Here is a 14,897-nt window from a genome sequence, read left to right on the forward strand (position 1 = left end):
CTTTTTAAAAAGTGTTTAGTTGAGACTGAACAGAAAGACGACTGATAACATAAAACAATAAATACTTTGTGAAGCATCCGAGCAGAGAGAAGATTCCTGTTTGTGTCACTTTCTACCACTGATATCATAATAACCATGAAGATGGTTGTCAGACAGTGTAAACCTGGTACATGATGCTGTCAGGATGCGTGCTACACCACCCTGAGGGAAGGAACGGATTCATGTTAACACCCAGTCCAGTTAATGAGAACATACCTAATGATGGTGGAGCGGGGACGGGCTCTTGTAATTCTCTGGCCGTTATGATCCAGATACTCTTTATACCCCAAAACGGGTAATTTAAGTAAAAAAAACAAACACTACTGTCATGGATAAACCAGGAATAAAAAACTAATTCCCTTTAGGACGCCTTGATGGGAAGTGATGGACGTCGACCGGAGTGATGGAGGCCGAGGCGTTAGCAGGTCGTCATGGAAGGAGGGGTCCACATGAGGAAGAGGAGGGGGAAGGTGGCGGGTGTTTCCTCTCCATCCTCTCATTCTATATCGTCCTCGCTCAGACTCTGTGCACTCACAATACGCTGCAGGACAGAAAGCAGAGAACAAACTGGCTTGTTTTACCTTTTCTTGTTTTATTGATACTGTGTGATTTTAAACTTGTTGTTGTTTCTGTGTGGAGAACACGGCCTCGTTTCAGAAAGCAGGTTTAACAAACTCTAAGCCTGAACCTGAACTCTGAGTTGACTAATCCTGAGGAGGGAAACTCTTGAGTTTTCGCTTTCAGAACAGCTGATCAGAGTCAGTTCAATCAACTCTGAGTAGGTTGAACCTGAACATAAAAAGCCATCATCAATGGAGCTCTGATACTACGATTCACCATGGCAACAGGTCAATAAGAGGCAGAGCCTCCATTTGAATCCAGTTGATGTTGAGATATTAATCAGGGCTGTCAATCGATTAAAATATTTAATCGCAATGAATAGCAAATTAATCATACATTGTTTTATCTGTTCAAAATGTATCTTAAAGGGAGATTTGTCAATCATTTAATACTCTCATCAACATGGGAGTGGGAAAATATGCTGCTTTATGCAAATGTATGGATATATATTTTTTTGCATATCAATTAACAACACAAAACAATGACAGATATTGTCCAGAAACCCTCACAGGTACTGCATTTAGCATAATAAAAATATATGCTCAAATCATAACATGGCAAACTGCAGCCCAACAGGCAACACCAGCTGTCAGTGTGTCAGTGTGCTGACTTGACTATGACAAAACATACAAAAAGTTTATAAAATATGATTTTTTGTTCTAGATTATATTACCCAACACTTTATACAAGTACAAACTGAACGATTAGTTAATTAGTAGAGCAACAGAAAATTAATGGATTCATTATTTTGATGGTTTAAGTCATATTTCATGTAAAAACATTTCATGGTTTCAGCTTCACAGACTTGAAGATTTGCTGTTTTTCCTTTTAATAATGTTAAAGGTGCTATTGAAAACATTGATAACATTCAGCCACTAGATGTCACAGTTTCCCTCCTCCGTTCCATTGCTTTCACTTGAATTTAATGGTTGCCAGTTCGTTGCACAACCTGCATATTTTATGGTTGAATGGAATGACTCAGACAGACAGTCATGTCAAGTGATGAATGTTTCGTGGTAGAGTAAAAGTCATTTTGCAACATGTAGCTATAGGCCTACATTAGGTGTATGTTTGTGTGTGTGGCCCTCCGCTGCTGTAGTTTCAACTGGGCGAATCAACTGTTCTAGCGGCGGAGCATCGTAAAACACACTTCAGTCAAAGTCAACACAAACAAACAACTCTGGTTCAGTCGGCTACCCACAAACCGCTTACAGTGATCACGTCTGTCTGGGTCAAATTGATCATATAAGCAGATGATTATTTACATTCACTTTTTTCCCCTCATCAATCTACACTCAATATGTCATAATGACTGTGATTGTTTTAATTCCAGCTTCAAAATCCATGAGTGATGCAATGAGAAAAAACACTCTTCTTCTTTATCATGATATTTTTAACTCACAATGTTACATATTCCATGTCTGAAAAGGCCTATAGTTAAATTGTATGTATATAAATATTTTTATTTCCTGATGTTCTGATTTTCTTGTCGATGATACAGATTGTATTTGTTGTTTGATTTGATGTCAGTATGTTTCCTTGATATCAATGACCATGATGTAAAAAGGTCTTATTGTGTTATTGACATGTTACAGATATGTGTGACGTCTCTCTTGTGTCAAATAAACTAAACTCTTCTGGTTAAAGTAAATCTGAAGCACCTTAAAGTTTCAACATAATAAAGATAAGAAACACCTTTTAACATGCCTTACTCCTCCTACCTGTTAGGTATATCACCTTTGCTTCATATTAACCAGAGAGTACCTGATATTTCCCAATAACCGTGTAAATCAGAGGGAGGAAACAAAACCAACAGAGCTGCAGTGAGAGGCGGAGCAACACTAGAAAGACGAGAGCTTCAACGTCACACTGCAGAAATGAAGTAACGTTTGTCAGAGTGGCAGCCACGCAAGTCTCTGTTTCTCTCTAAAAGAAAATTCAAACTGAGTTCATCAGGTGTTTCTCAACAACACAGCAGAGTTTCTGCCAAACACTGGTGAGTACAGCTGATAATATTTACACTTTCAACAACCAGGATTAACACAAAACTTCAGCTGTACTCAGGCAGGAAGCTCCACTCTTTTCATTTCATACTGAACTATGCCTGTTTGTCTTCAGGTCCTCTAAACAGTAACCCACTTTAACAGCTTTAAACAGTCTCTCTGTGTCAGATCTAAGACTTAAGTAACTTTTAACTGAGTCTTGGTGGTTTGGAGTTTAGTTTCACTCCTACTTTCCTTCTATTATTACTGTTTACTGATGGCTTCCTACATACTGCTTCCTCTATTTCCTCTAGCTGTTTCATATTAAAAGCTTTCCACCAGAGAACCAGCAGGAGGCTTTTAATGTGAAGCAGCTATAGAGGAAATTCAATGTGTTTGTCATCAAGTAAGCAGAGCTTTGTTAGCAGTGTTATTCTTCAATACAAATTGGTCTACACAACATGTTATGGATATATTAGGTGCCATTTTGCCAGAGTAGCAAGCTTGAGCTTGTTAACACGGCTTAAATGGTTTTGGTTGCTCGTGGCTCATTGCAAGTCAAAACACAGGATATATAATTCAAAATGACTTTACCTAATATCATATGTTATACTTAAAAGAACAGTAATCACATTTATTTGTTTTCTTTCACTATGTGTGTAGACATGGCTGCTGCAAACTATCTGCGATCTGAAGATCAGTTTCTGTGCTCCATCTGTCTGGATGTGTTCACTGATCCAGTCTGCACATCATGTGGACACAACTTCTGCAAAAACTGCATCAATGAACACTGGAATACTAGTGACAGGTACCAGTGTCCCATGTGTAAAAAGGTTTTCAACACAAGACCTGAGCTGCACGTCAACACTTTCATCTCTGAGATGGTTGTTCAGTTCAGACAGTCAGCTCAACAGAAAACCAGCAGCAGCAGCAGCTCAGAGCAACAAGTGTCCAAACCAGGAGAAGTTCCCTGTGACTTCTGCACTGGAACCAAACTGAAGGCCCTGAAGTCCTGCCTGGTGTGTCTGGCCTCCTACTGTGAGACTCACCTGGAGCCTCATCTGACAATGTCAGGTCTGAAAAGACATCAGCTGATCGACCCTGTGGAGAACCTGGAAGACAGGATGTGTACGAAACACGATAAACCTCTGGAGCTGTTCTGTAAGACCGACCAGACATGTGTCTGCATGCTCTGCCTTGTTTTAGACCACAAGACACATGAGTTTGTTCCTCTGAAAGAAGAATATGAAGGAAAGAAGGCCGAGCTGGGGAAGACAGAGGCTGAAATCCAGCAGATGATCCAGAAGAGACGACTGAAGATTCAGGAGATCAAACACTCAGTCGACCTCAGTGAGGAAGATGCAGACAGAAAGATAGCAGAAGGTGTTCAGGTCTTCACTGCTCTGAAGGAGTCTGTTGAGAGAGGTCAGGCCAATCTCATCAATACGATCAAAGAGAAGCAGAAAACAACAGAAAAACAGGCCGAAGCTTTCATCAAAGAGCTGGAACAGGAAATCTCTGAGCTGATGAAGAGAAGGACTGAAGTGGAGCAGCTCTCACGCTTTGAAGACCAACTTCATCTTCTCCAGAGTGTCCAGTCCCTGAAAGCTGCTCCACCCACCAAGGACTGGACAGAGGTCAATGTACGTCCATCATATGAGGGGACTGTGGGGAGAGCTGTGGCTCAGCTGGAGGAGACACTCAGTAAAGATATAAACAAGCTATTTGAAGATGAGCTGAAGAGGGTCCAGCAGTATGCAGTGGATGTGACACTTGATCCTGATACAGCTCATCCTTCTCTCATCCTGTCTGATGATGGGAAACAAGTGAATGATAGTGATGTGGAGAAGAATCTCCCAGACAACCCAGAGAGATTTTCTGATTGTTTATGTGTTTTAGGAAAGCAGAGTTTTTCTTCAGGCAGATTTTACTTTGAGGTTCAAGTCAAAGGAAAGACTGACTGGGAATTAGGAGTGGCCAGAGAGTCGATCAACAGGAAGGGAGACAACTCACTGAGCCCTCAGAATGGTTACTGGACTATATGTTTGAGAAATGGAAATGAGTACAAAGCTGCTACTAGCCCACCAGTCAGTCTCTCTCTGAAGTCTCGGCCTCAGAAGGTGGGGGTGTTTGTGGATTATGAGGAGGGTCTGGTCTCCTTTTATGACGTAGATGCTGCAGCTCTTATCTACTACTTTACTGGCTGCTGCTTCACTGAGAAACTCCTCCCATACTTCAATCCTGGTCTTCATGATGATGGTAAAAACTCTACCCCTCTGATCATCTCTCCTGTCAGAGTAAACTAATAACTTATCTTATTTCATGTATTGATTTTTTTTTCATTCAAGGGAACATGTACACATTAATGACAACACATTAGAGTTTACATCTTATTTTCTACATAGCCAACAAATTGATTTGATGCATTCATGTCTTCAACCCTGCATCATGACCCTTGTTATGAGGAGAACATCTATTTAAAACCCTGTTAAACCTTGTTAGCCGAGTGGTTACAGCGTATACAATACTGTATGACCTCCATGTCCTGGGTTTGATTCTGGCCTTGGGACCTCTCCGCCCCCCATTTTAACATGATTAAATCCTATTTTAATGTATAATTATTAAATATAAATGTTTATAAAATAAATGTTTATAATAAAGTAATTCTCGATACATTTTGAGGTAAATATTGGGGTAATTTGGCAGTAATTCCAAAGAAATTTCAAATAGGTTACTTGCTAATTATTACCTAATTACCATGAAATTTGCAGACCTGTAAAATTAAATGCTACCAAAAAAATGTAAGGTAAGTAAGGCCTATTACATCCCTATAGTGTCTACAGAATACAGTATGTCATTTATTTATAGTTTGCATAAAAAGTTAATGGATAAAGTTAATTAAGAGAATAGATGCTAATAGAATTTTCTATTTTGTGTGAAATGTGGTATAATTAATTACTGGTCACTTTTTATTTGTTTTGTGAATACTGGTAAGATGGCTATTGAGTCAAAGAAATCTGTAAATATGTGATTGTTAAATAAAAACTGTAAATAAACTAGTTGTTGAACACAAAGCCTGAGTAAGCAGTGACTTGAGCACCAAACACTAAACAGAAAAGCCTGGTTTACACATAAATTGTATTTCATGAGAAATACATTGTGTTTCCTGTAATCCACGTTTTTTATCCTTCAGTGATGGAGAGCATAGTGATGAATAATAATGTCTTCAGAATATTTTCCACCTGTTATGTGTTAGTGCTTCACATGGCTGTTATTTATATACCAGGTTTTATGTGAGAGTTTGTGGTATTGTACCGGTTTGTCTTCCTGTCGCAGAGCGCCGACTCAATGCAGCTGGCGTTGGAACTGAACGCCACCAAACTGGAGGGCAGGTGAAGAGGTCGGTGAAGAAGGAGAAGCAGAAGAATAAAACTGACTGAGGAGAGATGGTGGATCCAAACAAAGAGTAAAAAGTAAAGGACAGAAGGAGAAACTGAATAATATAAAAAAACACCAATTATAACTTCTTACCTGTTGTATCAGATTATATTGTCCGGTGTTCCCGTTATTGTGTTAAAATAAATACGTTCTTTAATTTTGTCAGAATTCGTTGTACAATGGTAGTTCTTTGCTGAATGCAAATCTAATTTTACAGAAAAACTTGTAAATCTGTATAGTTTCTGAATGCACATCATAAATCAAATTAAAACGGAGACACAGACAGTAGTGATGTGTTGGAGCTCTTTCACTGAGATTCATCTCCGTAAAACAGAATCACTTCCAGAGACAAATGGATCAGATCAGAACTGTGGTGAGTTCAGACTCTTCGTCCTTTCACTTCTAACATACAACTAAAACCACAAAGTGTAGTTTTTACATTTCTGTTTGTATACACATTAAACAATCTACACACAATATGTTAATAAGTGAGCTTTAGAGGTGTTGGCAGGTGTGTTTTTAAACTTTAGACAGAGCCAGGCTAGCAGTTTCCCCCTGCTTCCAGTGTTTGTGCTAAGCTAGGCTAACCACATCCTGGCTGTAGCTTCATATTTAACATACAGACGTGAGTGTTATTGATCTTCTCGTCTAACACTCGGCAAGAAAGCGAATAAAACATATTTCCTAAAATGTTGAACTGTTCCATTAATGCTGTTTCCTTTGGGACACGAGTGTATCGCAAAGCATTGTGGGATTCCAGGCAAAGCAGGACTGACCAGCGACGAAAACATTTTGAGTCGAAACGCAGTTATTTCTTTGAAGAAATGATAAAGAAAAAGTGACGCAGTAGTGAAACAGGAAGTTTAGTCTTGACCTGCTGTGGATGAATCTCTGTGGAGGAGAAGATCTTTACTGTAGTTTCTGTGACGTCTCTTTGGTCTCTAAAATTACAGGTACAGAAATGAAGAGCTGCTGGGCACAAAGTCACACAAACTGTTGTAGGATGCTTATTTTAATAATGTTTGGTCACTAGATGGCGAGCGTTGACCCGTGCACAGCGACAAGCACGAAAGCTCATAATGTTGACCTAATCAAATAAACTCACAAGACAACTTCATAGTTTGTTCACATTTTTTATTTTGTCTTTCCTAAAGAGGATCGTCCTCTTTAAAATGAACAAAAATCACTTTTTAAAAAGTGTTTAGTTGAGACTGAACAGAAAGACGACTGATAACATAAAACAATAAATACTTTGTGAAGCATCCGAGCAGAGAGAAGATTCCTGTTTGTGTCACTTTCTACGACTGATATCATAATAACCATGAAGATGGTTGTCAGACAGTGTAAACCTGGTACATGATGCTGTCAGGATGCGTGCTACAACACCCTGAAGGAAGGAACGGATTCATGTTAACACCCAGTCCAGTTAATGAGAACATACCTAATGATGGTGGAGCGGGGACGGGCTCTTGTAATTCTCTGGTCGTTATGATCCAGATACTCTTTATACCCCAAAACGGGTAATTTAAGTAAAAAAAACAAACACTACTGTCATGGATAAACCAGGAATAAAAAACTAATTCCCTTTAGGACGCCTTGATGGGAAGTGATGGACGTCGGCGGAGTGATGGAGGCCGAGGCGTTAGCAGGTCGTCATGGAAGGAGGGGTCCACATGAGGAAGAGGAGGGGGAAGGTGGCGGGTGTTTCCTCTCGATCCTCTCATTCTATATCGTCCTCGCTCAGACTCTGTGCACTCACAATACGCTGCAGGACAGAAAGCAGAGAACAAACTGGCTTGTCTTACCTTTTCTTGTTTTATTGATATTGTGTGATTTTAAACTTGTTGTTGTTTCTGTGTGGAGAACACGGCCTCGTTTCAGACAGCAGGTTTAACAAACTCTAAACCTGAACTCTGAGTTGACTAATCCTGAGGAGGGAAACTCTGAGTTCTTGGTTTCAGAACAGCTGATCAGAGTCAGTTCAATCAACTCTGAGTAGATTGAACCTGAACATAAAAAGCCATCATCAATGGAGCTCTGATACTACGATTCACCATGGCAACAGGTCAATAAGAGGCAGAGCCTTCATTTTAATCCAGTGGATGTAGAGATATTAATCAGGGCTGTCAATCAATTAAAATATTTAATTGCAATGAATAGCAAATTAATCATACATTTTTTTTTCTGTTCAAAATGTATCTTAAAGGGAGATTTGTCAATCATTTAATACTCTTATCAACATGGGAGTGGGCAAATATGCTGCTTTATGCAAATGTATGTTTATATCTATTTTTGGATATCAATTAACAACACAAAACAATGACAGATATTGTCCAGAAACCCTCACAGGTACTGCATTTAGCATAACAAATATATGCTCAAATCATAACATGGCAAACTCAAACCCAACAGGCAACAACAGCTGTCAGTGTGTCAGTGTGCTGACTTGACTATGACAAAACATACAAAAAGTTTATAAAATATGATTTTTTGTTCTAGATTATATTACCCAACACTTTATACAAGTACAAACTGAACGATTATTTAATTAGTAGAGCAACAGAAAATTAATGGATTCATCATTTTGATGGTTTAAGTCACATTTCATGTAAAAACATTTCATGGTTTCAGCTTCACAGAGTTGAAGATTTGCTGTTTTTCCTTTTAATAATGTTAAAGGTGCTATTGAAAACATTGATAACATTCAGCCACTAGATGTCACACTTTCCCTCCTCCGTTCCATTGCTTTCACTTGAATTTAATGGTTGCCAGTTCGTTGCACAACCTGCATATTTTATGGTTGAATGGAATGACTCAGACAGACAGTCATGTCAAGTGATGAATGTTTCGTGGTAGAGTAAAAGTCATTTTGCAACATGTAGCTATAGGCCTACATTAGGTGTATGTTTGTGTGTGTGGCCCTCCGCTGCTGTAGTTTCAACTGGGCGAATCAACTGTTCTAGCGGCGGAGCATCGTAAAACACACTTCAGTCAAAGTCGACACAAACAAAATAAAACTCATCAAAACCGTCTTTGTTAGTCTTTCCAACAATCACCAACTCTGGTTCAGTCGGCTACCCACAAACCGCTTACAGTGATCACGTCTGTCTGGGTCAAATTAATCATATAAGCAGATGATTATTTACATTCATTTTCCCCCTCATCAATCTACACTCAATATGTCATAATGACAGTGAAAACAGGATTTTAGAAATTTGTGATTGTTTTAATTCCAGCTTCAAAATCCATGAGTGATGAAATGAGAAAAAACACTCTTCTTTATTATCATGATATTTTTAACTCACAATGTTACATATTCCATGTCTGAAAAGGCCTATAGTTAAATTGTATGTATATATATTTTTATTTCCTGATGTTTTGATTTTCTTGTTGATGATACAGATTGTATTTGTTGTTTGATTTGATGGCAGTATGTTGCCTTGATATCAATGACCATGATGGAAATAAGTCTTGTTGTGTTATTGACATGTTACAGATATGTGTGACGTCTCTCTTGTGTCAAATAAAATAAACTCTTCTGGTTAAAGTAAATCTGAGGCACCTTAAAGTTTCAACATAATAAAGATAAGAAACACATTTTAACATGCCTTACTCCTCCTACCTGTTAGGTATATCACCACCTTTGCTCGGCGGAGCAACACTAGAAAAACGAGAGCTTCAACGTCACACTGCAGAAACGAGAGGGAAGTTTGTCAGAGTGGCAGCCACGCAAGTCTCCGTTTCTCTCTAAAAGAATATTCAAACTGAGTTCATCAGGTGTTTCTCAACAACACAACAGAGTCTCTGCCAAACACTGGTGAGTACAGCTGATAATATTTACACTTTCAACAACCAGGATTAACACAAAACTTCAGCTCTACTCAGGCAGGAAGTTCCACTCTTTTAATTTCATACTGAACTATGACTGTTTGTCTTCAGGTCCTCTAAACAGTAACCCACTTTAACAGCTTTAAACAGTCTCTCTGTATCAGTTCTCAGGACTTTAGTAACTTTTAACTGAGTCTTGGTGGTTTGGAGTTTAGTTTCACTCCTACTTTCCTGCCATTATTACTGTTACTATTACTGTAGAATTTCCTTCAGCTGAACAAAGACAAAACTGAGGTCGTAGTTTTTGGAGCCCAAAAGGAAAGATTAAAGGTTAGTGCTCACCTACAATCTGTGATGTTAAAAAGCTCGGACCAAGCCAGAAACCTTGGTGTAGTGATGGACTCTGACCTGAGCTTTAACAGCCATATAAAGACAATTACAAAGACAGCCCTTCTATCACCTGAAGAATATAAGAAGAATTAGAGGACTGATGTCTCAGCAGGATTTGGAAAAACTAGTCCATGCATTTATCTTCAGCCGACTTGACTACTGTAACGGCGTCTTTACTGGTCTTCCTAAAAAATCAATCAAACAGCTGCAGCTGATTCAGAACGCTGCTGCTAGAGTCCTCACTAAGACCAAGAAAGTGGATCACATCAGTCCAGTTCTGAAGTCTCTACACTGGCTGCCTGTCTCTCAGAGAATTGATTTCAAAATACTGCTGCTGGTTTACAAAGCACTAAATGGTTTAGGGCCAAAATATATTTCCGATCTTCTGCTGTGTTATGAACCATCCAGACCTCTCAGATCATCTGGATCAGGTCTGCTTAGTGTCCCCAGAGTCAGAACTAAACATGCAGAAGCAGCATTCAGTTTTTATGCACCAAATATCTGGAACAAGCTCCCAGAAACCTGCAGGACCGCTTCAACTCTGAGCTCTTTTAAAACAAAGCTTAAAACGTTCCTGTTTGCTGCTGCCTTTTATTAAACCAGATAATGATCTGATACTGCACTAGAGCTTTTACTCTTTTGTGTTTTACGCTATTTTAGTTTCTATCCTAGCTTTTATTTTTAGCTTGTTTTTATTTTCTAATCTAATCGCAGCTAACCGTGGAGCGGGGTCACACCTGGAGTGAGGTCATACCTGGAGCGGGATCACACCAGGGAGCGAGGTTATACCTGGAGCATGGGTACACTTGGAGCAGGGTTTCACCTGGATCTTGGTGGTCTCCGGTATTGTGGCTGCATCTGCTGCCGCGTCGGTGCCTGCTTGACACCAACTGCTACCATCCCTAATTAACTACGTCTGTACGAGGGACTACCAATGCTAACGAGGGATTTCCAACACCTAATGACAATGTGGCAGCCTGGAGAATAACACTTCTCAATCACTGCCAAAGACATCAAGAGCTCCCAGCAAGCATGCTGATGCTGCAGGAACCAACGCACGGGCATCGATCGCAGGGACGTCCCACACCAATACACATGGACGTACTGAGGAGAGATGCTGGACAGTGCTGGCTTTCCGATAGTTGTATTATCACTCTTTCCATCCACCACTATTGGTTTTGTGTTATCAGCCCTACTTGTATTAGTTATTACAGCTGCTAGACTGCTATTGTGGCTGCTTCTATATCTCTCTCTCTCTATCTCTCTCTCTCTCTCACTCTATCTATCTATCCCCCCAGCCGGTCTCGGCAGATGGCCGCCCGCCCTGCGCCCGGTTCTGCTCCAGGTTTCTTCCCAGTAATCGGGGAGTTTTTCCTGGCCACAGTGCGCTTGGTGGATCCTGTTGGGTCTCAAAACTATGGTGTACGGTCATAGACCTGCTCTACATATAAAGCGTCTTGAGATAACTTCTGTTGTGATTTGACGCTATACAAAAATAAATTGATTTGATTTGAAATTGATTTGAATGTTTTAATGTTTTAATGTTTTTATAACTGTTTTAATTATGTCTTTATGTTCTTTTGCACTTTGTCGCAATGTTCTTGATTGTTTCTGTAAAGCACTTTGAATTGCCCTGTTGTTGAAATGTGCTATACAAATAAAGCTGCCTTGCCTTGTTTACTGATCGCTTCCTACATACTGCTTCCTCTATTTCCTCTAGCTGTTTCATATTAAAAGCTTTCCACCAGAGAACCAGCAGGAGGCTTTTAATGTGAAGCAGTTATAGAAGAAATAAAATGTGTTTGTCATCAAGTAAGCAGAGCTTTGTTAGCAGTGTTATTCTTCAATAATACTGTATTTGGTCTACACAACATGTTATGGATATATTAGAGGCTATTTTGCCAGAGTAGCAAGCTTGACCTTGTCAACACAGCTTAAATAGTTTTGGTTGCTCGTGGCTCATTGCAAGTCAAAACACAGGATATATAATTCAAAATTGCTTTACCTAATATCATATGTTATACTTAAAAGAACAGTAATCACATTTGTTTGTTTGCTTTCACTATGTGTGTAGATATGGCTGCTGCAAACTATCTGCGATCTGAAGATCAGTTCCTGTGCTCCATCTGTCTGGATGTGTTCACTGATCCAGTCAGTACACCATGTGGACACAACTTCTGCAAAAACTGCATCAATGAACACTGGAATACTAGTGACAGGTACCTGTGTCCGATGTGTAAAAAGGTTTTCAACACAAGACCTGAACTGCACGTCAACACTTTCATCTCTGAGATGGTTGTTCAGTTCAGACAGTCAGCTCAACAGAAAACCAGCAGCAGCTCAGAGCAACAAGTGTCCAAACCAGGAGAAGTTCCCTTTGACGTCTGCACTGGAACCAAACTGAAGGCCCTGAAGTCCTGCCTTGTGTGTCTGGCCTCCTACTGTGAGACTCACCTGGAGCCTCATCTGACAATGTCAGGCCTGAAAAGACATCAGCTGATCGACCCTGTTGAGAACCTGGAAGGCAGGATGTGTACGAAGCACGATAAACCTCTGGAGCTGTTCTGTAAGACCGACCAGACATGTGTTTGCATGCTCTGCCTTGTTCTAGACCACAAGATGCATGATGTTGTTCCTCTGAAAGATGAATATGAACGAAAGAAGGCCGAGCTGGGGAAGACAGAGGCTGAAATTCAGCAGATGATCCAGAAGAGACGACTGAAGATTCAGGAGATCAAACACTCAGTTGACCTCAGTGAGGAAGATGCAGACAGAGAGATAGCAGAAGGTGTTCAGGTCTTCAGTGCTCTGAAGGAGTCTGTTGAGAGAGGCCAGGCCAATCTCATCGACACGATCAAAGAGAAGCAGAAAACAACAGAAAAACAGGCCGAAGCTTTCATCAAAGAGCTGGAACAGGAAATCTCTGAGCTGACGAAGAGATGGACTGAAGTGGAGCAGCTCAAACGCTCTGAAGACCAACTCCATCTTCTCCAGAGTGTCCAGTCCCTGAAAGCTGCTCCACCCACCAAGGACTGGACAGAGGTCAGCGTCCGTCCATCATATGAGGGGACTGTGGTGAAAGCTGTGGCTCAGCTGGAGGAGACACTCAGTAAGGAGATGAAGAAGCTGGTCGCTGAGCCAGAGCTGAAGAGGATCCAGCAGTATGCCGTAGATGTGACACTTGATCCTGATACAGCTAATCCCCAACTCATCCTGTCTGATGATGGGAAACAAGTACGTCTTGGTAAGGTAAAGAAGAATCTCCCAGACAACCCAGAGAGATTTTCTGATTGTGCTTGTGTTTTAGGAAAGCAGAGTTTCTCTTCAGGCAGATTTTACTTTGAGGTTCAAGTTAAAGGAAAGACTGAATGGGACTTAGGAGTGGCCAGAGAGTCGATCAACAGGAAGGGAGACATCTCACTGAGACCTGAGGATGGTTACTGGACTATATGTTTGAGAAATGGAAATGAGTACAAAGCTTTTGATGGCCCTCCAGTCATTCTCTCTCTGAAGTCTCGGCCTCAGAAGGTGGGGGTGTTTGTGGATTATGAGGAGGGTCTGGTCTCCTTTTATGACGTAGGTGCTGCAGCTCTTATCTACTCCTTTACTGGCTGCTGCTTCACTGAGAAACTCCTCCCATACTTCAGTCCTGGTGTTAATGATGGTGGTAAAAACTCTACCCCTCTGATCATCTCTCCTGTCAGAGTAAATTAATAACTTATCTTATTTCATGTATTGATTTTTTTTTCATTCAAGGGAACATGTACACATTAATGACAACACGTCAGAGTTTACATCTTATTTTCTACATAGCCAAAACATTGATTTGATGCATTCATGTCTTCAATCCTGCATCATGACCCACGTTATGTGGAGAATATCTATTTAAAACCCTGTCAAACCTTGTTAGCCGAGTGGTTACAGCGTATACAATACTGTATAACAGCCATGTCCCGGGTTTGATTCCGGCCTTGGAACCTCTCCGCCCCCCCATTTTAACATGATTATATCCTATTTTATCATATAACTATTAAATATAAATGTTTATTAAATAAATGTTAATAATAGTCATTTTTGATACATTTTGAGGTAAATATTGGGGTAATTTGGCAGTAATTCCAAAGAAATGTAAAATAGGTTACTTGCTAATTATCACCTAATTACCATGAAATTTGCAGACCTGTAAAATGAAATGCTACCAAAACAAAGTTAAGGTAAGTAAGGCCTATTACATTCCTATAGTGTCTACAGAATACAGTATGTCATTTAATTATAGTGGGCATAAAAAGTTAATGGTGAAAGTTAATTAAGAGAATAGATGCTAATAGAATTTTCTATTTTGTGTGAAATGTGGTATAATTAATTACTGGTCACTTTTTATTTGTTTTGTGAATACTGGTAAGATGGCTATTGAGTCAAAGAAATCTGTAAATATGTGATTGTTAAATAAAAACTGTAAATAAACTAGTTGTTGAACACAAAGCCTGAGTAAGCAGTGACTTGAGCACCAAACACTAAACAGAAAAGACTGGTTTACACATAAGCTTTATTTCATGAGAAATACATTGCGTTTCCTGTAATCCACGTTTTTTATCCTAC

At 39.8% G+C, this 14,897-nt stretch overlaps 2 protein-coding genes across 2 annotated transcripts; both read left to right on the top strand.

The window, feature by feature from the left end:
• Positions 1 to 2,523: 2,523 nt before the first annotated feature.
• Positions 2,524 to 5,690, top strand: LOC141764548 (E3 ubiquitin-protein ligase TRIM39-like). Its single transcript, XM_074629849.1, has 2 exons — positions 2,524 to 2,656; positions 3,306 to 5,690. Exon 2 carries the CDS (start codon positions 3,308 to 3,310, stop codon positions 4,946 to 4,948), a length of 1,641 nt encoding a protein of 546 aa, XP_074485950.1. The 5' UTR covers positions 2,524 to 2,656; positions 3,306 to 3,307; the 3' UTR covers positions 4,949 to 5,690.
• A 4,073-nt stretch (positions 5,691 to 9,763) lies between these two features.
• LOC141764549 (E3 ubiquitin-protein ligase TRIM21-like) lies at positions 9,764 to 14,780 on the top strand. Its single transcript, XM_074629851.1, has 2 exons — positions 9,764 to 9,897; positions 12,373 to 14,780. The coding sequence occupies exon 2, from the start codon at positions 12,375 to 12,377 to the stop codon at positions 14,010 to 14,012; it is 1,638 nt and encodes a 545-aa protein (XP_074485952.1). The 5' UTR covers positions 9,764 to 9,897; positions 12,373 to 12,374; the 3' UTR covers positions 14,013 to 14,780.
• Positions 14,781 to 14,897: the final 117 nt, after the last annotated feature.

Source organism: Sebastes fasciatus, chromosome 3, assembly GCF_043250625.1.
Source record: "Sebastes fasciatus isolate fSebFas1 chromosome 3, fSebFas1.pri, whole genome shotgun sequence".
NCBI classification, from domain to species: domain Eukaryota; kingdom Metazoa; phylum Chordata; class Actinopteri; order Perciformes; family Sebastidae; genus Sebastes; species Sebastes fasciatus.